Raw genomic sequence first — 25,144 nt, forward strand, 5'->3', positions numbered from 1 at the left:
ATAGAAATCTAGTGAAAACTTATTATGTAAGTAATATATGCTATCAATAGAAAAGTGAAAATAAGTAGGAAGGAAAGAGAAGCGTGACGGATAGTGTATGTGAGCTATGTTGAGTCTTTTCCTAGAAGGAAGTCAATGGCTACGGCTAAGTCACTTCAGTCATGTCCGACTCTGTGCGACCCCATAGACAGCAGCCCACCAGGCTCCCCCATCCCTGGGATTCTCCAGGCAAGAACACTGGAGTGGGTTGCCATTTCTTTCTCCAATGCATGAAAGTGAAAACTGAAAGTGAAGTCGCTCAGTCGTGTCCGACTCTTAGCCACCCCATGGACTGCAGCCTACCAGGCTCTCCTGCCCATGGGATTTTCCAGGCAAGAGTACTGGAGTAGGGTGCCATTACCTTCTCCAGGAAGTCAATAGATAGTGGCAAATAAATATAGAGAAATAGAAACATATTTTCAAAGGTATGATGATTGCTATCAGCAGAACTACAAAGACTCTTAAAAGCACTTGCCACTAACTTTCAACCACTAAGTTGAAATATAGAGAAATAGAAACATATTTTTCAAAGGTATGATGATTGCTATCAGCAGAACTACAAAGACTCTTAAAAGAACTTGCCACTAACTTTCAACCACTAAGTTGAAAGAGATGAATTGGAAGCTTTTGGTTTCTAACACATCTCTTTTGTATTGTTTGATTTTATTTACCATTTATTTGATAAAATATGGGAGGAAAATTATTCAAAAAGGCATTTATTCTTTTTTATCTTTGGTGACATCAATATAAGTTAAAATGTCATTATTTTAATATAATATTGTTATTACTAATACTGTTATTATATCAACATTACTAATATTGTTATAATATTGTTATTACTAATATTGTTACTGTTATTACTAATATTGTTATTACTAAGTTTTTCATTTTCCGCATTATTTGTCTTTATTCCTATACCTGCATTATTCAATAGGATAGCCACCAGATACATGGGGCTGTATGAAATTAAATTCATTAAAATAAAATAAAAATTAATTTCCTAAATCCCATGTGCTATATTCCATGACAAAAGCCTACCTTGTTGGACAGAATAGAGTTATGGGATTTTCCATTATTGCAGAAAGTTCTATATCCTCACACTCTAAGCAATTTCATTCACACAAGGTTTCAACTACCACTCATACTGAGATGACAGCCTGATCTTTATCTCTAGCCAAAGATCTTGTCTCCTGAGCAACGTGCCTTCACAAGTAGCTGTTGACTGGACAGAAAAATTGTCTATGTCCCATGGCTCTTCATACTCAATTCATCCAAATCTGAACGTGCTGTATTTCCCAAGGAAGCCATTTTTACTTTGTACATTCCCCATCTCTCCTGGGAAAGTCTGAAAAATCACTAGAATCAGCTGGCTGGTCTCTACTGGTTGCAACTCACTCTCCCTGAAGCTGATGGCAGCCTGGGAGAGGTTCAGTTCATCTCTTCTTCCTGACACACTTCTTCTGGCCAGCTCATGATGTTCTGCTGATTCTAGGTGTGGCCTACACATCTGCTAAGCAAGCTCTATTCTAAAACTCAAACTCCTGACTAGTGCTCTGGGCATCACTCAATCTTCCTTATGATTTTTTTTTTAATCAGTAAAATGCTATTCCTCAATTTCTGTAACTATGACACATTCTGAATGTTGCTGTGTGCTTTTGATGTAACCACAACAAACTCTGGGGAATAAAAAGACTTTTGGTAAAATCAAAATACTTTTTCTTTCTAAAGTCAGGGAGAAGGCCTAAGTTGGTCTGTTGCTCTGTAAAACCAGTCTACAAAAAGGCAGTGGTTTCCTGTAAGCTTAATAAGTGCTACTGACATGGATTGAAACCAAAATACCTATGGGATCAGCCTCACAAAACACATTTACCAGTTACTGAGTATAGGTAAAGGTGTATGGTAGAGAAGAAATGTGGATAGCTTCAAAGAATTTACAGTCACAGGGGGAAATAGTTCAACAGTTATCTTAAATCTAAGTTAGGTTGAGGATTTGGTAAAATGACCATCTCAAAATCTGATCCAATGTCCTAACAGGCATCTATTGTTTTGTTACTGCAGAGGTTAGAAAGCTGAACATTACAACTCTTCAGATCAGATCAGATCAGATCAGTCGCTCAGTCGTGTCCGACTGTCTGCGACTCCATGAATCGCAGCACGCCAGCCCTCCCTGTCCATCACCAACTCCCGGAGTTCACTCAGACTCACATCCATCGAGTCAGTGATGCCATCCAGCCATCTCCTCCTCTGTCATCCCCTTCTCCTCTTGCCCCCAATCCCTCCCAGCATCAGTCTTTTCCAATGAGTCAACTCTTCTCATGAGATGGCCAAATTACTGGAGTTTCAGCTTTAGCATCATTCCTTCCAAAGAATCCCAGGGCTGATCTCCTTCAGAATGGACTGGTTGGATCTCCTCGCAGTCCAAGGGACTCTCAAGAGTCTTCTCCAACACCACAGTTCAAAAGCATCAATTCTTCAAAGCTCAGCTTTCTCCACAGTCCAACTCTCACATCCGTACATGACCACTGGAAAAACCATAGCCTTGGCTAGACGAACCTTTGTTGGCAAAGTAATGTCTCTGCTTTTCAATATGCTATCTAGGTTGGTCATAACTTTCCTTCCAAGGAGTAAGCATCTTTTAATTTCATGGCTGCAGTCACCATCTGCACTGATTTTGGAGCCCAGAAAAATAAAGTCTGACACTGTTTCCACTGTTTCCCCATTTATTTCCCATGAAGTGATGGGACTGGATGCCATGATCTTTGTTTTCTGAATGTTGAGCTTTAAGCCAACTTTTTCACTCTCCTCTTTCACTTTCATCAAGAGGTTTTTGAGTTCCTCTTCACTTCCTGCCATAAGGGTGGTGTCATCTGCATATCTGAGGTTATTGATATTTCTCCTGACAATCTTGATTCCAGCTTGTGTTTCTTCCAGTCCAGCGTTTCTCATGATGTACTCTGCATAAAAGTTAAATAAACAGGGTAACAATATACAGCCTTAACGAACTCCTTTTCCTATTTGGAACCAGTCTGTTTTTCCATGTCCAGTTCTAACTGTTGCTTCCTGACCTGCATACAAATTTCTCAAGAGGCAGATCAGGTGGTCTGGTATTCCCATCTCTTTCAGAATTTTCCACAGTTTATTGTGATCCACACAGTCAAAGGCTTTGGCATAGTCAATAAAGCAGAAATAGATGCTTCTCTGGAACTCTCTTGCTTTTTCCATGATCCAGCAGATGTTGGCAATTTGATCTCTGGTTCCTCTGCCTTTTCTGAAACCAGATTGAACATCAGGAAGTTCATGGTTCACATATTGCTGAAGCCTGGCTTGGAGAATTTTGAGCATTACTTTACTAGCATGTGAGATGAGTACAATTGTGCGATAGTTTGAGCATTCTTTGACATTGCCTTTCTTTGGGATTGGAATGAAAACTGACCTTTTCCAGTCCTGTGGTCACTGCTGGGTTTTCCAAACTTGCTGGCATGTTGAGTGCAGCACTTTGACAACATCATCTTTCAGGATTTGAAACAGCTCAACTGGAATTCCATCACCTCCACTAGCTTTGTTCATAGTGATGCTTTCTAAGGCCCACTTGACTTCACATTCCAGGATGTCTGGGTCCAGGTGTTGATCACACCATCGTGATTATCTGGGTCATCAAGATCTTTTTTGTACAGTTCTTCTGTGTATTCTTGCCATCTCTTCTTAATATCTTCTGCTTCTGTTAGGTCCATACCATTTCTGTCCTTTATCGAGCCCATCTTTGCATGAAATGTTCTCTTGTTATCTCTAATTTTCTTGAAGAGATCCCTAGTCTTTCCCATTCTGTTGTTTTCCTCTATTTCTTTGCATTGATCACTGAAGAAGGCTTTCTTATCTCTCCTTGCTATTCTTTGGAACTCTGCATTCAGATGTTTATATCTTTCCTTTTCTCCTTTGCTTTTCACTTCTCTTCTTTTCACAGCTATTTGTAAGGCCTCCCTAGACAGCCATTTTGCTTTTTTGCATTTCTTTTCCATGGGGATGATCTTGATCCCTGTCTCCTGTACAATGTCACGAACCTCATTCCATAGTTCATCAGGCACTCTATCTATCAGATCTAGTCCCTCGAATCTATTTCTCACTTCCACTGTATAATCATAAGGGATTTGATTAGGTCATACCTGAATGGTCTAGTGGTTTTCCCTACTTTCTTCAATCTAAGTCTGAATTTGGCAATAAGGAGTTCATGGTCTGAGCCACAGTCAGCTCCCAGTCTTATTTTTGCTGACTGTATAGAGCTTCTCCATCTTTGGCTGCAAAGAATATAATCAATCTGATTTCAGTGTTGACCGTCTGGTGATGTCCATGTGTAGAGTCTTCTCTTGTGTTGTTGGAAGAGGGTGTTTGCTATGACCAGTGCATTTTCTTGACAAAACTCTATTAGTCTTTGCCCTGCTTCATTCCGTATTCCAAGGCCAAATTTGCCTGTTACTCCAGATGTTTCTTGACTTCCTACTTTTGCATTCCACTCCCCTATAATGAAAAGGACATCTTTTTTGGGTGTTAGTTCTACAAGGTCTTGTAGGTCTTCATAGAACCGTTCAACTTCAGCTTCTTCAGTGTTACTGGTTGTGGCATAGACTTGGATTACTGTGATATTGAATGGTTTGCCTTGGAAACGAACAGAGATCATTCTGTCGTTTTTGAGATTGCATCCAAGTACTGCATTTCAGACTCTTTTGTTGACCATGATGGCCACTCCATTTCTTCTGAGGGATTCCTGCCTGCAGTGGTAGATATAATGGTCATCTGAGTTAAATTCACCCATTCCAGTCCATTTCAGTTCGCTGATTCCTAGAATGTCAATGTTCACTCTTGCCATCTCTTGTTTGACCACTTCCAATTTACCTTGATTCATGGACCTGACATTCCAAGTACCTATGCAATATTGCTCTTTATAGCATCAGACCTTGCTTCCATCACCAGTCACATCCAAAGCTGGGTATTCTTTTTGCTTTGGCTCCATCCCTTCATTCTTTCTGGAGTTATTTCTCCACTGATCTCCAGTAGCATATTGGGCACCTACTGACCTGGGGAGTTTCTCTTTCAGTACCCAATCATTTTGCCTTTTCATACTGTTCATGGGGTTCTCAAGGCAAGAATACTGAAGTGGTTTGCCATTCCCTTCTCCAGTGGACCACATTCTGTCAGATCACTCCACCATGACCCGTCTTGGGTTGCCCCACGAGCATTGCTCTTAGATCCCTTAAATTCTGGATAAGATTAAGCTCTAATTTAATCCAGGTCTCCTACCAATAAGAACAGAATGTTGGCCAAGTTTCTTAGCCTCTTTGCATTTTACTTTCCTCATTTCAAAATAGAGGTTGTGACCTTAACATTATATTGAGAGATTTACTTAAGGATTCATTGATACAATGAATGCAAATACCTTAGCATATGGACTGGTTCCATAGACACAATAAATTCTTACAATTAATATTAAGTGGAAGACATGGAATGTCCCTTTCCAGGTCCTGCTTCAGAGTAAGTAAGGAGGAAAGGAGACAAAAAGTGTCACATTCGGTTTGCTGATGCAAATCTAGCATATGCATTGAGGCTCTGAAGCTAGAAATTCCAGCAAAAGCTTGTGATCATTGAATTGTAGCTAAGGTGGTGTGATCCTGGTACCTGCTGTTGTGAGAGCCACTATCTGATGGCCTAGTTTCTTGTGTGTGTGGCAGAGATAATTCATCCTCAGATGGGTCAATTTTGCAGTGTTGTTCTGAGAATAACTTCCACAGTCCCAGCCTGGGGGTTGTGCCTCCAGCCTTAGTAACAATGTCAACATCATAAAGTCTTAATTCTCTATATTAAAGCACTTTGTGTTTAAAATGGTGAAATGGTTTATATTACATGAAAATGAACCCAACCTGATATATGCAGAATGGAAGAAGGCATGATTCCTTCCACTACACTAGGAAGCTGTGGTGGCTTTGTGAGGTATGAGTGACAGAAATGGGCCACATCTACACTCCGGATCTGTTTCCTCAGTTATAAAATGGAAAGTTGTCTTGAAGCAGAACATGGAAATGGAATTCTGTTTATTCTGCTCACCAGGAGGAAACTTCTTCACCATCGTCTTTTAGGACCACCGAGGATTAGAGGCCACAATTGTCCCCTTCCAAATGATGCAACAAATTATGCAGAGCCATCTTAAATCAGACTCATTTTTTCTTCCCTCTTGATTGTGGGGTATTATCCTTGAAGCCATAGGTGTGGGTTGAGAGAGAGAAGAAAATGTAGTAGAAACAGGAACCATAGTTCTCTGAGCCACTTACTTACACAAATGCTTGGCCCTCTAAACCTACTTGAACCTTGTCAGGTATATATCACCTTCAACTGATAACAGAGTGTGGTTGTGCTTGCCTGAATTTAAGACTTGGTGAGTCAGACCACACCCAGCTCATTATGTGCAGCTTAAGCTGCATTGCAATTTGGTGATGTATGGTCAAGTGCTCAGTCTCTATTAGGGCCCAGTGGCAATCTGAAAGGAAAACTGCTATCTAAAAGAATGGGTTGTCTTTGCTTAACATCCTAAGGTCTATCCAGTGATCCATCTGTAGGGGATGACCAAATTCCGTGCAGCATCTCTACCTGCCGCAGATATTTTAAGAACCACTGTATCTACTGGGGATGTAGCCCAAGAGGCAAAGTAGCTTTCACAGCAGGCTGAACCAATTCCAGATATCTTTTCTTTTCTTCCCCCTACTCAAAGATGGCAACTTTTTGGATTAATGGTCAAGAAGTTCAAATCACAGACTCAAATGAAGTACATGTTGCCTGCAAAATCTGAAGAAAGATTTGAAGAAAGCAGGGAAAACCACTAGGCCATTCAGGTAAGACCTAAATCCCCTTACAATTATAGTGGAAGCAGCAAATAGATTCAAGGGATTAGATCTAAGGACAACGCACCTGAAAAACTATGGACAGAGGCTCATAACATTGTACAGAAGCTGGTGATCAAAACCATCCCCAAGAAAAAGAAATGCAAAAAGGGAAAAGGGTTGTCTGAGGAGGTTTTACAAATAGCTGAAAAAAGAAGAGAAGTGAAAGGCAAAGGAGAAAAGGAAAGATATACCCATTTGAATGCAGAGTTCCAAAGAATAGCAAGGGAAGATAGGAAAGCTTTCCTAAGTGAACAATGCAAACAAATAGAAGAAAACAATAGAATGGGAAAGACTAGAGATCTCTTCAAGAAAATTAGAGATACCAAGGGAACATTTCATGCAAAGGTGGGCACGATAAAGAATAGAAACAGTATGGACCTAACAGAAGCAGAAGATATTAAGAAGAGGTGGCAAGAATTCACAAAAGAACCATACAAGAAAGATCTTAATGACCCAGATAATCATGATGGTATGATCACTCATCTAGAGTCAGACATCCTGGAATGCAAAATCAAATGGGCTTTAGGAAGCATCACTATGAACAAAGCTAGTGGAGGTGATGGATTTCCAGCTGAGCTATTTCAAATCCTAAAAGATGAGGCTGTTAAAGTGCTGCACTCAATATGCCAGCAAATTTGAAAACTCAGCAGTGGCCACAAGACTGGAAAAGATCAGTTTTCATTCCACTCCCAAAGAAGGGCAATGCTGAAGAATGTTCAAACTGCTGCACAATTGCACTCATTTCAAATGCTAGCAAAGTAATGCTCAAAATTCTCCAAGCTAGGCTTTAAGAATGAGAACTGGAAAATCCCAGATGTTCAAGATGAATTTAGAAAAGGCAGAGGAATAAGAGATAAAGTGGCCAGCATCCATTGGATCATAGAAAAAGCAGGAGAATTCTAGAGAAACATCTACTTCTGATTCATTGGCTATGCCAAAGCCTTTGTGTGGATCACAATAAACTGTAGAAAATTCTTAAAGAGATGTGAAAACTAGACCACCCTACCTGCCTCCTGCAAAATCTGTATACACGCAGAAGCAACAGTTAGAACTGGACATGGAACCACAGACTGGTTCAGAATTGGGAAAGGAGTATGTCAAGGCTGTATACTGTCACCCTGCTTATTTAACTTGCATGCAGAGTACATCATATGAAATGCTGGGCTGGACAAAGCACAAGTGGGAATCAAGATTGCCAGGGAAAATATCAATAACCTCAGATATGCAGATGACATCACCCTTATGGCAGAAAGCAAAGAGGAACTAAAGAGACTCTTGATGAAGGTGAAAGGAAAGTGAAAAACTTGGCTTAAAACTCAACATTCAAAAAATTAAGATTGTGGCATCCGGTCCCATCACTCCATGGAAAATAGATGGAGAAACAGTGGAAACAGTGAGAGACTTTATTTTCTTTGGCTCCAAAATGACTCCAGATGGTGACTGCAGCCATGAAATTAAAAGACTCCTGCTCCTTGGAAGAAAAGCTCTGACAAACCTAGACAGTGTATTAAAAAGCAGAAACATTACTTTGCCAACAAAGGTCCATCAAGTCAAGGCTACGGTTTTTCCAGTAGTCATGTGTAGATGTGAGAGTTGGACTATAAAGAAAGCTGAATGCCGAATAATTGATGCTTTTGAACTGTGGTGTTGGAGGAGACTCTTGAGAGTCCCTTGGACTACAAGGAGATCAAAGCAGTCAATCCTAAAAGAAATCAATCTTGAATATTCATTGGAAGGACTGATGCTGAAACTGAAGCCACCTCAATACTTTGGCCACCTGATGCGAAGAGCCGACTCACTGGAAAAGACCCTGATGCTGGGAAAGATGGAAAGCAAGAGGAGAAGGGGATGACAGGATGAGATGGTTGGATGGCATCACCAACTCAATGAACATAAGCTTGGGCAATCTCTGGGAGATGGTGAAGGACAGGGAAGCCTGGCATGCTGCAGTTCATGGGGTTGCAAATAGTTGGACATGACTAAGCGATGTTTATTGATTAATAAGAGAGCAGAAATTTGCCATTTGCTTTTAGGAGGTGTATCTTGACATGTTTGAGACCACTGATACCATAGAAATATCACCAGTATGACTTTTGGTGATATAGGACTTAGAATTTGTAGAGATATTTCAATATATGTGTCACGTAAGTCTTGGTATAGTTGCTACTTCCTGTTCACCTGGTTGTATCAACACATGATATCATTAGGAAAACATACCAATGTGATATCTTATAGAATAGAGAGGTGATCAAGTTTTGTGGTTACTAGAATATGACAAAGGTTTAGAAGGTTGATGTGCATTGCTGAGTATATTGCTTGTCCTAAGACCTGAAAGTAAACTGCTCTGATGACTTTTCATATCAAGTAAAAAAAAAAAATTCCAGATCCACAACTGCATACCATGTTCCAAGACATTTATTGTTTCATTCAAGCAAAAAACAGCAATAACAAAAATGATAAAAATCACATGGATCAACAATTGTAGTCAGAGTCAGCACCTCATTAAATGTACAATAATCCATTCTCATTCTGCATTATTTTTAGTCTTATAACCAATTCGGCTTCTAGCAAATAAGTTAAAAATTGTTATTCACAAGAAGATGCAATATGCCCTAATTTTGCCAATTTATACAAACAGAGTTCCAGAAAAACATCTATTTCTGCTTTATTGACTATGCTAAAGCCTTTGACTGTGTGGATCACAATAAACTGTGGAAAATTCTGAAAGAGATGGGAATATCAGACCACCTGATCTGCCTCTTGAGAAACCTATATGCAGGTCAGGAAGCAACAGTTAGAACTGGACATGAAACAACAGACTGGTTCCAAACAGAAGAAGGAGTACATCAAGGCTGTATATTGTCACCCTTCTTATTTAATTTCTGTGCAGAGTACATCATGAGAAATGCTGGACTGGAAGAAACACAAGCTGGAATCAAGATTGCCGGAAGAAATATCAATAACCTCAGATACGCAGATGACACCACCCTTATGGCAGAAAATGAAGAGAAACTCAAAAGCCTCTTGATGAAAGTGAAAGAGGAGAGTGAAAAAGTTGGCTTAAAGCTCAACATTCAGAAAATGAAGATCATGGCATCTGGTCCCATCACTTCATGGCAAATAGATGGAAAAACAGTGGAAACAGTGTCAGACTTTGTTTTTGGGGGCTCCAAAATCACTACAGATGGTGACTGCAGCCATGAAATTAAAAGACACTTACTCCTTGGAAGAAAAGTTATGACCAACCTAGATAGCATATTGAAAAGCAGAGACATTACTTTGCCAACAAAGGTCCGTCTAGTCAAGGCTATGGTTTTTCCAGTGGTCATGTATGGATGTGAGAGTTGGACTGTGAAGAAGGCTGAGCGCCGAAGAATTGATGCTTTTGAACTGTGGTGTTGGAAAAGACTCTTGAGAGTCCCTTGGACTGCAAGGAAATCCAACCAGTCCATTCTAAAGGAGATCAGTCCTGGGTATTCTTTGGATGCTAAAGCTGAAACTCCAGTACTTTGGCCACCTCATGCGAAGAGTTGATTCATTGGAAAAGACTCTGATGCTGGGAGGGATTGGGGGCAGGAGGAGAAGGGGATGACAGAGGATGAGATGGCTTGATGGCATCACGGACTCGATGGACGTGAGTTTGAGTGAACTCCAGGATTTGGTGATGGACAGGGAGGCCTGGCGTGCTGTGATTCATGGGGTAGCAAAGAGTCGGACATGACTGAGCAACTGAACTGAACTGATACTAACAGAAAGCTGGAGAACATGTATGAGGCCTGATTTGAAACCTATTAGATCTAAGTGACAGCAATATAATTGAGAGTAAACTAAATGTGTGTATTAGAGTGCTCCAGAATAAGATTCTGAATGTTTTTGAGTCACTAAAAATGGCTCCAATAGGGGAGAACCCAGACAGCAAAGCAGACGTGGTACCTGAAGCAGAGGGACCTGTGGTGTGAAGGTGGGGCCAAGGATGAACAGGCAATTTCCTGCCACCTGCTCAGGGACACCCTCACTTGAGGTTGCACCCAACAGGACCAGCAAGGGCACTGGTGGCTATTGGAGTGTGGGAACCCAGACCAGTACTGCCCCTCAGACAACAGCCTGCAGTCCCCCAGCTGGGTACTCTTGTCCCAGCTGCACTTGGAGAAGAGTGCAGATTCATCTGAGTGTATCATTGCTCCCATGCAAGGCGGCTTTTACTGACTTGGTTTAAAGAAGCTGATTCTTCCAAGCTGCAATTCAACACCACCAGCTGAAGAGACCATAATGGAGAAACTGTCCTTTAAGATGCTTCTGGGAAAGGAAAGATGCTATGTTGTTTTAGCAGATGGATTCCCCAAGTGGCAGCAATGTCAGGGAACACCCAGAGGCAGCCCTACTTCTTCTTATTCCCCCAAATCAAAACATAAAAGTCAGAGAGTGAGTGCTGTAGACAGTCCTGAGAACTAGGAGGAAGTCTGGGACAATTGGAGGCCACTAACAATGGCCAGGATCTTTGGCTGCTGGGAGCTTCCAGAGGAAAAAGACAGCCTGTGTTCCAAAACCATTATCACAAGAGATTCCTTCAAAGGCTTAAATGAAATCCCCCAACACGATGCCTGCCACATTAGATGGACAGGAGGCAGTCTCTAAGTGACTGGACTTTGTTAAGAATTTGGGTTCTTTGGTAAGCTCATGAAGTTTCATGAGCTTTGTTAAGCTCATGAAGTTCTGAAGTTAACTCACACTCCAGAGAACACTACCGTCCGCCATGGTGAATAACTCCTGAAAGAACACTCCTGAGTGTCTGCTTCCTGTTGACTTACTGTTCAAAAAGGAGCTCAAGGCAAGTGACAGCAGCCAGAAGATGCTACAGTGGCTGGCCACAAAGTCACCCAAGAAGGAAGACCCCAAAACACCCAAAAGGCAGTCAGATGTGCCCCAGGTGTCCAAGCAGTTCCTGCAAAAAAGTCTATTCCCCTCCAAGGAAGGCAGTCCAGGGCTTCTGGAGTGATGGCTGAAGTGGGGGGAGGAGGAGCCTTTTGGCAAGCAGCCTCACACCAGGTAGCACAGCACTTCCAGAGACCAAGGCCACAGTGTGCAGCACGGAATACCATCGTGATAACAGGTTCCAGCATTGTGTGTGTGAGTAGGGGCAGGGGGATGTTGCTTGGGAAATAAAGCGTTAGTTAACACTTGTTGCTTCTCCAGGCAGAGGCTGTCCTGGTTGGGACCAAGAATCCCTGGTGGGGTGGGTGGGCAGCCAGGAAGAGGAAGGGCACCACCATCAATTCATGGTGGGAAGGGAGGGGACTCTTGTGACCACAGCCCTCTCCTGGTTGGACCAGTGGACCTTCCCTCAGAGCCTGACCCCACTGACCTTAGCCTGACCTGACCTGGTGCTGCTAGCAGAAGTTATTTTCTTCTCAGCCTTTGGACTCTTTTAGTCTTTCAGAATTAAGTTTTTAAAACATATTTTTTCCTTGAATAAATTATACTTGATAAACTGTCTACATTTCAGAAAATGCTGCTGGTGGAAGGAATTCCAGATCTCACAGTTTTCTTCTGGCATCAGACCTAGGGAGTGATTTTGTCATAAATGTGGGGCACTGGAGTTTTCTGTGGACAAAACTGTATTTTTGGAAACAATAAAAAGGCTTGGTTGGGGGGAGGGGAATGTTTCCAATTTGCTTGGTTAATTGACTAAAAGATGGATCTAAAGGAAGCATATACTGAATGAAGTTGAAATGCAGGAGGAAGGCACCCCAAAGCTTAGAGAGACTGTGATGCTCATGTGAATTTATGTAAGAGCTTCTCAGCTATATTCTGACTACATCCCCTCAGAAGGTTCAAAGACATGTCCTTCACCAAGGCCAAGAGAAACACATTTGTGAGGGAAAACCCAATATTCTCTTTTTTTTAAGTTTTTTTGTTTTTTGTTTTTTTGATGTGGACCATTTTTAAAGGATTGAATTGGTTGCAACATTGCTTCTATTTTATGTTTTGGTTTTGGCTCCAAGGCATTTGGGATCCTAGCTCCCCGAATAGGGATTGAACCCACATCTCCTGCATTGGAAGGTAAAGGTGAAGTCTTACTCACTGGACTGCCAGGAAGTCCCAGAAACCCAACATTCTTAAACAGCTTCATTAAGGCTATTCTTATAGGCTAAAAATTACAGTGGGACCAATTGCCATAAAGTTGGGCAATCTGCATTCAGTGAGAATAATAGTATCATGATGAAACAGACCAGGGCCTTATGGCCTACTCCCCTTTATCCCCTATCTGCCTTTTGTCTGTAGAAAAGTTTTAGCTAAAAAGAAAAAGCAGAAGCAAAGGGAAAGAAGTCAAAGAGGACAAAATAATAATAGTTTAGTCATTAAGCAAAGTCAAGGACTTTTAGTTCCTCCTGAAGGGCTATAGATAATTCTGAACCATATCCTGTGAGCTGTTTTGTAGATACTGAAACCCCAAACAAGTGGGAGAAGTTCACTACATCATGACCAGACTGTAGCCATGACATAAGCTGCCATAATTCTGAGAAATGGCCTCAAATAGGAACAAACCAACCCTGAAACTGAAGACTAATTATACTTTCAACAGTCAAGATGATGCTAATCAGACCACCTTGTGACCAGTTTTGAGATGACTATCAGAGCTAGCTGTACTAGCCTCCCTCTGCCTATACATCCTTGAATCTCTCCTTTAAAGGTTTTGCCCACTGATTGACAGTGGGGGGAGTTGGTATTTGGACATGAGTCCACCCACCACAGCCCTTTGCCATTGCTAGCCTCCAAACTAAAGCAAATTTTCCTTTTCGCAAACCTTGCCTCTTTATTGACTTTAGAGCAGTGAGCAGCTGGACCCCACTTCTGATAACAACATGTTGGTAAATGCTGATTCAGGTCAGACTTCTGTTTACTCTTGCTTATACAGACCAAATAAAATTTGACTGGACTGCTCATCTTTTTTTGCTTTAAGGACAAAACCATCAGCTAACCAGTGTCAAAGATCTCTATGAAACAAACCATTCTGATTATGGCTTTGACTCAGCCATAATGGTAGCCATTCCCACTGAGGACAGGAAAAAAAAAAAAACTCTCTTAAAAATATTGTTTGTTGCCAGGTACTATTAAAAAAAAAATTAGTTTGAAAGTAACTCAGGATAAAATGCTAAACAGGTACTATAGAAAAAATGAACAAACAAACAAGTCAAAAGAGAAAAGCAGTGATTTCTGGGAACTAATCTAGGTTCATTACTAGTAATCTATACAAAAGTGGCCTGATTGGTCCCTTAAATGAGATTATTAAATGAGAAAAAAGTTATATATATTATATATAGTTGATCATGAACTTCATGTGAATAAATAGGATTATAAAGAATACCTGGATTTCATTAATAAACAGTACATTGGCAAATGGAGAACAATCACATTCTAACTTTCATTGGTCAACCTATATTTGAACTGCCATGTCAGTGTTGAATGTAATATTTTATTTGCTTACTATTTTTGTTGTTTATATTTATTACTTATTTAATTGGTGGCATCAGCTCTTAGCTGCAGCACATGGGATCTTTCTTTTTTGTTGGAGGATAATTGCTTTACAATGTTGTGTTGGCTTCTGTCATATATCAACATGAATCAGCCATAGGTATACATATGTCTGCTCCCTCTTGAACCTCCCCCTCTCCTTGTACCCTATTCCACAGGGTTGTCACAGGGCACCAGCTTGAGTTCCCTGTGTCATACAGCAACTTCCCATTAGCTATCTATTTTACATATGGTAAGGTATATATTTCAGTGCTACTCTTGGGACACACAGGGTCTTTGTTGCATCACGTGGAAACTTTTGATTCCACACAGGCTCAGTAGTTATGGCATGCAGTCTTAGTTACCCTGTGGTTTGTGGGATCTTAGTTCCCCAACCAGGGATTGAACCCATGACCCCTCCATTGTCAGGTGGGTTCTTAACCACTGGACCACCAGGAAAGTCCCAAATACAATATTTCAAAAGAAATGTTAACCAAGCAGAATTGTTTACAAACAAGAGAGGAGTTCAATAAGGGCTCTGGATAATCCAACACATGAAGAACATTTGTGGTAACTAGAGGGTTTTGTGTCAAAAAGCAAAAATAAAACTACTTTGTTGGGAGAGCACCAGTTAGCTGCCTTTATTTGAAGTGTGGCCATATGAAATAGGAAGCTGATTTACTTGGGGTAACTTCAAAGGAAGATCAAGGACCAAATAGATAAATTTCCAGAGGGGACGATTTGTATGTAATACATAGAAAAATTTTCAACTCAGTGCGGTCGCTTAGCAGTAGAATGTGCTGCTGTAGGAAGCAATGAACTTTCTGTCTGGCAACACCTTTGCATAAGTTGAGTCTGCTTCTGCTGTGTGTTTCAGTTGAGTACATTCCTGCAATAGGTAGGAAACTAGATGACCTTTAGGTCCCTTCCAATCTCAGTTTCAATAATTTCATAAAGAGTGAGCAGGGAATCTAAAAGGAAAGAAGAGCAGTTTCTGAGATGCATGGGGTAGTCATTGTGGACAGGGTGTGAGACAAGGTGGTAATTCAGATAAATTGATCTCAATATATTCTCTATCCATAATGTAGCATCATGATTTCTCATATATACTTGAAACATGAGAGTTAATTAACTGGACATATTGTTTTCTCACCTCAAATTAGGATACATCTGCTTAGAGGACAACTGTGGTACACTGATTTAGATGATATGCCTTTCCCTGGGTATGGGGATATGTGGAAAGAGCAGTGACTAGGAGCAGGAAAATGGAAGTGTTAGAGTTTAATCCCAGGATTGCTCCAAACTCACCATCTGCTTTCTGAGAAATTTCTTGCAAATTCCATTTAGCTTCACTGAAGAGGAGATTTGTGAGATGTTAACTAAGAACTTTCAAAAACTGAGTGTAAGATAGCTCATCAGATACAAGATCTAGGCTCAGAAGCAACCTGATGACTTCGCCTCTCATATTTCACATGGGAGGCCTGAAATGAAATAGAGCTAACATTTTTTTATTTTTTTGTCTTGACTTTTGAGGCTAAAGGGAGGATTTTGAAGAAGAGATCATAATTCATCCCTGTGAGTATAGAATTATCTGAAGAAGTGGCTACATTGGAGTGGAGTAAGGTAAGAATTGATCAAATATCAGTCACTCCGAAGGCTTTAAACTGAGTTTTTTGTTAGCGTCTGAAGATGTAATGTCTGCAGGGAAATCAGGAGGCCTGGCCCCCTAACTGCCTTCGGAGCACGTTGTGGGGGGTGCAGACCAAAGGTGAGTTTACACATCAGTGACTAAAATTTCCTGCCACTAAGCATAAGAAGTCACTCATGAGCAGCGTCCCAAAACCACAGCTACAGGATGTGGGCACAAGCCCTTGTATAATTGTTGGCCAAGAGCCAATGAGCATTCATCCCTGTGCAAATACTTGGGCTTTTTTGTTGTTGTTAACCTTTGAAAACCACAGACATTAGTCTCTCTCTTTCTTTCCCTTTGGCACAAGTCATCTTCTTTTCTCCACCTTGGTCTCTTGTGTGTAAAGAATTTCTGGGGGAGCTTTTAAACCTGAATTTAATACGTTTGCACTCCGCTGTCTTGCCCCACAAAATGCCAGGCAGAGGTAAAGCTGCCTTACAAAATATCTGCTGGCTTCCGCAGCTTTGTTTGGTCCTTTTAATCAGATAGGACATCAGAGAGCTCCATGAGTGACCTTAGCCTTTTAAGAAAATACAAGTAATTTCTGGAAATTCCCCCTAAACAACGGTGACCTATTGTTTTCTCATGTCAGAATTAACCCAGAAGCTATGATACACTGGTTTAGATGACATGCCTTTTTCTGGGAATGGAGATATGTAGAAGGACAGTGGGGCTGGAATAGGAGATTGAAAACTTTAGAGTTTAATTCCATATCACCAAAAAGCCACCATCTGTTTTTGAGCAATTTCTTTCCAATTTCTAGGCTTTTGCTTTGTGTTCTGTGAAATGAAAGCATTGGATTAGATGGTTTCTATGCTTCCTTAACCCCAGGGCTCTATGAATTGGCTTCCTTAAGAATGTTTCAGCAAAGGGACAATGAGAGGAGGGCTCAAAGCAAAAGATCCTCATAAATTGGCTTCTCTTTTCTGCCTTAGAGGATGGCCAAGGGGCAGCCTCCAAAAAAGCCCAAGTGCCCACTGGAAGCCTAGGTGTGGTGATTCTTGGCAGTTTCTCTTTTTGTAAGTGTTAAAGAATGCGTCAGTTTTGCTTCTGTAACCCCAATTCCCCATACCCAGGAATGGAAACAAGTTGAATCTACTCCAGCATGGGAATTTTATTTTTGAATAAAAGAGAGTAGCAGATCACTTTTACTTAAAAGAGACAGAAGGAGAAATTTGTAACCATCAAAACTGCCCAAGATACATCAGAAGACTATGAACAATCTGTCAATTGTTCAAATAGTTTCTGAATGGAGGTTTACTGGAGATTTTTTAGTGGAATTTCTTGAATGGATAAAGAACAGATAGAGAAGATGGCCAACCATGACATTTTTATGATGATATGCTTTATACTTAATGCCCCTTGTATCTAATCTTATTCCCAATCAGACCTATGTTGCCCCTTTGGGAAACTTTACTGGTATAGTTCAGATAATAGCCTGAAGGAAAAGCCCAGGGACACATATAGGTCTTTGGTTTGTGCGTTGTGGCTGGTTGTCTAGCTTATGGACAAGAAACCCAACTGTCCACTGGGAATACCACACGGCAAATGGTAAAGAGAGAGTAAGTTCATGCATGTGTGTGTGCTAAGTCACTTCAGTAGTGTCTGATTCTTGTGACTCTTTGGACTGTAGCCTACCAGGGTCCTCTGTCCGTGGGATTCTCCAGGCAAGAATACTGGAGTGGGTTGCCATGCCCTCCTCCAGGAGGCAATCTTTCCCACTCAGAGATCGAATCCACATGTCTTATGTCTCCTGCATTGACAGGTGTGCTCTTCATCATTAGTGCCACATAGGAAGCCCCAGCAGGCCCATAGTGACCAGAAAAATAATTCCCAGAAGAACTGAATTTAGTTCCCTTGGATGTTGTCTGAGGTTCTGCACCAAAGTGGCATTGCTCTACAGGCAGATACTCAATGGTTTTTATTTAATAAAATAATTTGACTTCATTTCATTGAATCCTCCCAAGATCTTAACGAAGTAGGCAAAAGAGATAGGATCATCTCCATTTTACAGATGAGGAAATTAAACCTTAGGAAAATTAAGCTAATTTTCCAGGGCCTTACATGACTGATTCAACTCTTTCCAGACAAAAAAGGGTGTTTTAACTAATGACTGGGGCTTCCCTCGTGGCCCAGATGGTAACGAATCTGCCTGCAATACAGGAGACGTGGGTTTGATCTCTGGCTTGGAAAGATCCCCTGGAGAAGGGAATGGCTACCCACTCCAGTATTCTTGACTGGAGAATTCCATGGACAGAGGAGCCTGGCAGGCTACAGTCCAGAGAGTTACAGAGTCATATGTGACTGAGCAACTATCACTACTTAATGATTAACAACAATTATTTAAAGAATTATAAGGTCCCTGGTTTTAAAAGATTTTATCAATCATCTCTTTAGCAATCCCTTTCACAATATTCACTTTAGTTCCTCCTGCTGCTGCTGCTAAGTCACTTCAGTCGTGTCCGACTCTGTGCAACCCCGAAGACAGCAGCCCACCAGGCTCCCCTGTCCCTGGGATTCTCCAGGCAAGAACACTAGAGTGGGTTGCCATTTCCTTCTCCAATGCACGAAAGTGAAAAGTGAAAGTGAATTTCTTCAGTCGTGTCCAACTCTGAGCGACCCCATGGACTGCAGCCCACCAGGCTCCTCCGTCCATGGGATTTTCCAGGCAGGAGTACTGGCGTGGGTGCCATCGCCTTCTCCATTAGTCCCTCCTAGTACATGTCAAAGAGCAGTGCTTCCCATCCTTGGGCATTTTTAAGTATAAGAAGTTCTTTCTTATCTTAAACTGCCATCCAAATCCCTGAATCCTCTTATCCTCTGATCATAATCCTGCTTCCTAGGTCCCACTTATCAGTTTCTAGAATATCCCACAAGATGGTCTGTATGAAATATGAAGATAGTTCTCATGTCATCTCTGAGATCACTCTTCTCACACTAAACAGCTTTGGTACCCTATTGTTACAGACTGGACCTCAGGGTTAAGAGATATCACCCTCCTCTCATCTTTTCTGATTTGCACTATATCCTTTCAAAGGTCATTTGGGAACAGTCCAACTTAGAAAATTCAAAGGGAATGAATATGCAGAAAGAAGTCAATTGTCAGACTGATCCTTAAATGGTAAATAAAGAGAATGTGCTGGACCTTTCATAGACCTCTGCCAACAAATGCCACTATCTTGAGGCAAATGGGGATTTTCGGGCAGCACTGTTAATAATAATTTGCCAATTGTGCCTGCTTCAGAACCACTGCCAAAGCAATCCAACGACTTTTCATTCCACTACTGTTGACAGGACAGCTAAGGATTTCAACATTTCCTTTTACAGTCTGAATAGAAGTTTCCTGCCTTGGGGACTGTAACAATATTTGCCATCATGAAAGAAAAAAAATGTGGGTCCTGGGAAGTGGAAAGAGAGGGAGAGAAGTACTAATGGAAGTAAACAAAGATAAAGACAAAATCAAACGAGAGTTATTCAAGGTTTGGATTTTGAATGCCTCCTTCAAATTGATGTTTGTGAAACATCAGAGGTCAAATCTTTGAAATTGAGGAAGTAAGCAGGTTAAAGAAAAGACTTTAAAGTTAGACTTCACATAAGCATCCTCTCCCCGCAAAAAGCTGGAATTTTAAAATTGAATACCAGCCAAGGTGTCTCAAATTTGGGTCTTAGGACAGGCAAAAAGATGATTATGTTAATAATATATAGAATTCAGCATTAAAAGTTTTTTTGAGATTAAAAACAAATGAGATAATCTCCTGAGTTGTTTACAATTAGACATAAGTCAAGAAGAGACAAAGAGGAAATGTGAGAGAAAAGAAAATGTAAACAGAATGAATTACAAAAGTGTTTTTGAAAAAAATGTTTCTTATCCCCTCTAGAATCCATAGACATTCCACAGAAGGCACTTGTAAGACCCAAAAGACAGGAGGTCAGTGGCATTCCCATCTCTGTCTCAACCACAGTGGTCTTACTTCTACCTGTTTTACATATTGGGCATCTGAAACAGATTCATTAGAAGGAAAGATCTGCTACTGAAAAATAAAACATAAGAACAATCAATCAAAAAAGAAAAAAAAAACAGCAAAAAGGAAATGAGCCACTGAAAGTTCTTGATCAGGGAATGATATGATCAAATTGTGTTTTTGGAATCTGGCAACAAATGCAAAATGAATTAGAAGAGGCTCAGCCTTGGAAATGATACCAACTAAAAGGTTATAGCAATTATCCAGCTAAACAGAATTTAAAATGTGATCTAATAATATACCTGTGCGAATGAAAAGGAGAAATATATGAAAATTTTTGAAAGAATAAACTTTAGTTTGATATCTGGACATTGGGCTTAATGCTAAATATGGTCTGTTTGTGCCATCCCCCTAAATTTATACATTGAAATCCCAATGTCATGCTATTAAGAGGTGGGGCCTTAGCTTATGAGAGCAGAGCCCACATGAATGAGATTCTGTTGTTGATGTTCAGTCGCTTAGTCATGTCGAACTCTTAAACCGCATGAACTGCAGCACACCAGCCTCCCCTGTCCTTCACTATTTCCTAGAGTTTGCTCAGATCCATGTCCATTGAGTCAGTGATGGTAGCTAACCATCTCATCCTCTGCCACCTCCTTCTCCTTTTGCCTTCAACCTTTCCCAGCATCAGGATTAGTGCCCTTATAAAAGAAGCACAACAAAACTCTCTTGCCTCTTTGTCTTATAAGGATATAGCAAGAAATCTAAGTGCCAGGAGAGGGCCCACACCTGATCAGGTTGGTACCCTAACCTCAGAATTCCAACCTCCAGAACTGGAAGAAATAAATGTATGTTATTAGCCACCCAGCCTGTAGTATTTTTGTTATAGCAACCCAGACAGACTAAAAGAGATACTACATGGAATGTATTTGGCAAGAAGATTAAAGACATCAAAACTGATAACTGTGACTATTAAAATCTCATAGAGAAATCCAGAATTTTGAAGAAGCTGAATATAAGTGGCTACTGATATAGATAATCAGCAGACAGAAATGCAAAATTGAATCTTATAGAAATACCAGGGATGGGACTATGGATTTGGAAGTCATCCTCATAAAAAGGAAACTGAAATAATACAGATTGAGACCCCAGTGAGAGAGAAGATCAGGATCTAAGGGCTGAAAATAAAGACCCAGAACGTGCCCACATTTGGAGGACTGAGAAACAAGAACCCAGAGGGTCTGCCCTGAGTTTATGATCAGGTATTTATTTGATAATGTTATTCAATATACTTAGGTGAATTTATTTTCTGATTTTAAGAAATTTCATAAAAGATCTGAAGTGTGCATTTATCAGTCTAATCAAGCTTTTTGATCTCCTAAGATACTAAATATTTAAAATCATGTGATACTATTTAAAAGTAGCTGATTATTTCAATCTAAAAATACGGTGAGCTGAAACAGAATCTTCAGTAATGATGTAGCTATGGATGATGTATTTATCCACCAAAAAGAGTATCAAAAACCAATACTCCCCCGGGCAAGGGAATAGCCAAGTTTGTTTCGGTTTCCAATGAATGACATTAGCCCAGTGTAGGTCTCAATCAATATGGGTTCAGTGAGCACCGTCAATCCCTTTCCTCTTCCAGATTCAGTGGAATTCTGGTGGGTATTCTGGATAGCTGGAACAAGCTTAGACGTGAACCCAGATAACTGAAGAGGAAAAGAACACACAGAATTAGTGAGTGCAAAGCAGGTCCAGAGACACACCCTCCCCAGCCAGTCCTCACAAAAGTTGACTGCTCTCCTGGAGCTGCACTTATTCTTACTACTTAAACAGAAATCATTTCTTGGAATTGTTACTATTGCTTCTGTTAGTCTTTTAATAGATTGATCTGTTAATACATTTTGTACATAATAAAATTAACTGCCACACCTTATTTATTTTTCATTATTCATACCTTGTACAACATTAAGAAGTCATTTTAACAAATATTTGCTGATAGTCTAGTGTGGATCAGACACCTGTCATGTACTGCTGAAGATTCAGACAAGTGAGATATAGCCTCTGCCCTCACAGTGAGTGTGTTGCTTCAGTTGTGTCTGACTCTTTGTGACCCTGTTGGAATGTAGCCCTCCAGGCTTCTCTATCTATGGGATTCTCCAGGCAAGAATATTGGAGTGGGTTGCCATGCCCTCCTCCAGGAGATCTTCTCGACCCAGGGGTAGAAACTGCGACTCTCACATCTCCTATATTGGCAGGTGGGTTCTTTCTTTTTTGCCACTTTATCTATTTTTTAATTGAAGGATAATTGCTTTATAGAATTTTGTTGCTTTCTGTCAAACATCAACAAGAATCAGCCATAGGTACACCATGGCTGATCTCTCCCAAACCCCCTCCCATTCCACTCCTCATCCCACCCTTCTAGATTGTCACAGAGCCCCTATTTAAGTTCCCTGAGTCATACAGCAAATTCCCACTGGCTCTCTATTTTACATATAGTATTTTAAGTTTCCATGTTACTCTTTCCATGCATCTCACACTCTCTCCCTTCTCACCCCAGGTCCACAAGTCTGTTCTCTATGTCTGTTTCTCCACTGCTGCCATGCAGATAAATTCATCAGTATCATCTTTCTAGATTCCATGTATATGTGTCAGAATATGATATTTATATTTCTCTTACTTCACTCTGTATAATAGGCTCTAGGTTTGTACACCTCATCAGAATGACTCAAATGTGTTCCTTTTTATGGCTGAATAATATTCCATTGTATACATGTACCACAGCTTATTTATCCATTCATCTGTTGATAGATAGGTGAATGTACTTATATGCAGGGTACATCACAAGAAACGCTGGGCTGGATGAAGCACAAGTCAGAATCAAGATTGCCAGGAGAAATATCAATAACCTCAGATATGCAGATGACACCACCCTTACGGCAGAAAGTGAAGAGGAACTAAAGAGCCTCTTGATGAAAGTGAAAGAGGAGAGTGAAAATGTTGGCTTAAAGCTCAACATTGAGAAAACTGAGATCATGGCATCCGGCCCCATCACTTTATGGCAAATAGATGGGGAAAGCCGTGGAAACAGTGGCAGACTTTATTATGGGGGGCTCCAAAATCACTGCAGGAGGAGACTGCAGCCATGAAATTAAAAGATGCTTACTCCTTGGCAGGAAAGTTATGACCAACCTAGATAGTATATTAAAAAGCAGAGACATTATTTTGCCAACAAAGGTCCATCTAGTCAAGGCTATGGTTTTTCCAGTAGTCATGTATGGATGTGAGAGTTGGACTATAAAGAAAGCTGAGTGCTGAAGAATTGATGCTTTTGAACTGCTGTGTTGGAGAAGACTCTTGAGAGTCCCTTGGACTGCAAGGAGATCCAACCAGTCCATCCTAAAGGAGATCAGTCCTGAGTGTTCATTAGAAGGACTGATGTTGAAGCTGAAACTCCAATATTTTGGCTACCTGATGCAAAGAGCTGACTCATTGGAAAAGACTCTGATGCTGGGAGGGATTGGGGGCAGGAAGAGAAAGGGACAACAGAGGATGAGATGGTTGGATGGCATCACCAACTCGATGGACATAAGTTTGGGTAAACTCCGGAAATTGGTGATGGAAAGGGAGGCCGGGTGTACTGCAGTCCATGGGGTCGCAAAGAGTTGGACACAACTGAGCAGCTGAACTGAACTGCACTGAACTGTCGATAGACATCTAGGTTGCTTCCATATTCTAGATGTTGTAAATAGTGCTGCAATGGACATTGTAGTACATGTATCTTTTTCAATTTTGGTTTCCTCAGGGTATATGCCTAGGAGTGGGAGTGCTGGGTTGTAAGGTGGTTTTATTCCTGATTTTTTAAGGAATCTCCATACCATCTTCCATAGTGGCTATCTCAGTTTGATGGGTGGGTTATTTACCACTGAGCCATCGGGGAAGCCCACACAGCAGTGGCACTATAATAATATTTAAAAAATGAACTTGTAATGATCATACAAAGTCCATGAAAATAAACAGCAAAAGCAGGCACAAGATATTAAAGAAAAATAAAAGAAATCATATATGGCTAGAGGATCAAAAATGACTTCCAAAGGAGACATTTGAGACAATCCTCTAGGGGTTTCAGCAAGTGAAATGAGGTTAAAGAGGGTCTAGCTGACTGCTGCTGTTATTTCTAACCCAGCATCCTTCTCTCTATTTGAGATTCTTCTTCAAATAAGAGTGCCTCAGGGCTTCCCTGATGGTACAGTGGATATGAATCTGCCTGTCAATGCAAGAGACACAGGTTTCATCCCTGATCCAGGAAGATCATGTATGCCACAGAGCAACTAAGCCCATGCACCACAACTATTGAGCCTGTGCTCTAGAGCCCAGGAGTCACAACTACTGAAGCCTTCACACCTAGAGCTAGTGCTCCACAGCACAAGCTATGTAACCATCTCATCCTCTGCCACCCCCATCTTCTTTTTTTCTCATTGCAGAGAAGCCACTGCAATAAGAAGCCTGCCCACCAAAACTAGAGAATAGCCCCCACTCCCACAACTTGAGAAAAGCCTGCACAGCAACAAAGATCTAGCACAGCCAATAAATAACTAATTTTTAAAAGATTAAAAAAGAATGCCTCTATTTTCCTTTGGAGAGCCACATTCTTCCATTTAGTGCAAATAGCTTAAGTGGAGCTGGCTTTAGTACATGACTCAGTTCTAACCAATCAGAGGAATCCATAGGAGACTGGTTTAGGTATGGGCACATGACCAATGCAGCTGTGAAACATATCATCCAAGTCCAAAGGTATTCATGGTCATTTTGGCCACACAGTGAAAACCTGACTGAGACTGAAAACAATAAAAGTGAAAGACCTAAGACATGAAGACTGAGAAATTCTTCACAAAACCATCCAAGTTACTACATCAGCCTACCCTGAACTTCAAGTTAAATGAGTAAAAAAAAAAAAAAATCACTCTTTTGGTCAAATCAGGTTGAATTGGGTTGAGAGGAGGGTAATTCAG

The 25,144-nt window shown here is 40.8% G+C and overlaps 1 protein-coding gene and 1 pseudogene across 2 annotated transcripts in view; one reads left to right on the forward strand and one right to left on the reverse strand.

Annotated features, from left to right (window-relative positions):
* Positions 1 to 12,255, forward strand: part of LOC133252733 (abasic site processing protein HMCES-like) — a 145,592-nt pseudogene extending 133,337 nt beyond the window's left edge.
* Positions 12,256 to 21,386: 9,131 nt separating this feature from the next.
* Positions 21,387 to 25,144, reverse strand: part of TPRG1 (tumor protein p63 regulated 1) — a 210,506-nt gene continuing 206,748 nt past the window's right edge. For both annotated transcript variants that reach the window (XM_061413117.1, XM_061413107.1), the window contains exon 6: positions 21,387 to 21,841. In XM_061413117.1, coding sequence (XP_061269101.1) covers positions 21,647 to 21,841 — 195 coding nt within the window. In that variant the 3' untranslated portion in view covers positions 21,387 to 21,646. The remainder of the gene's footprint in view (positions 21,842 to 25,144) is intronic.

The sequence above is a fragment of the Bos javanicus genome, chromosome 1, assembly GCF_032452875.1.
Source record: "Bos javanicus breed banteng chromosome 1, ARS-OSU_banteng_1.0, whole genome shotgun sequence".
Lineage (NCBI taxonomy): Eukaryota > Metazoa > Chordata > Mammalia > Artiodactyla > Bovidae > Bos > Bos javanicus.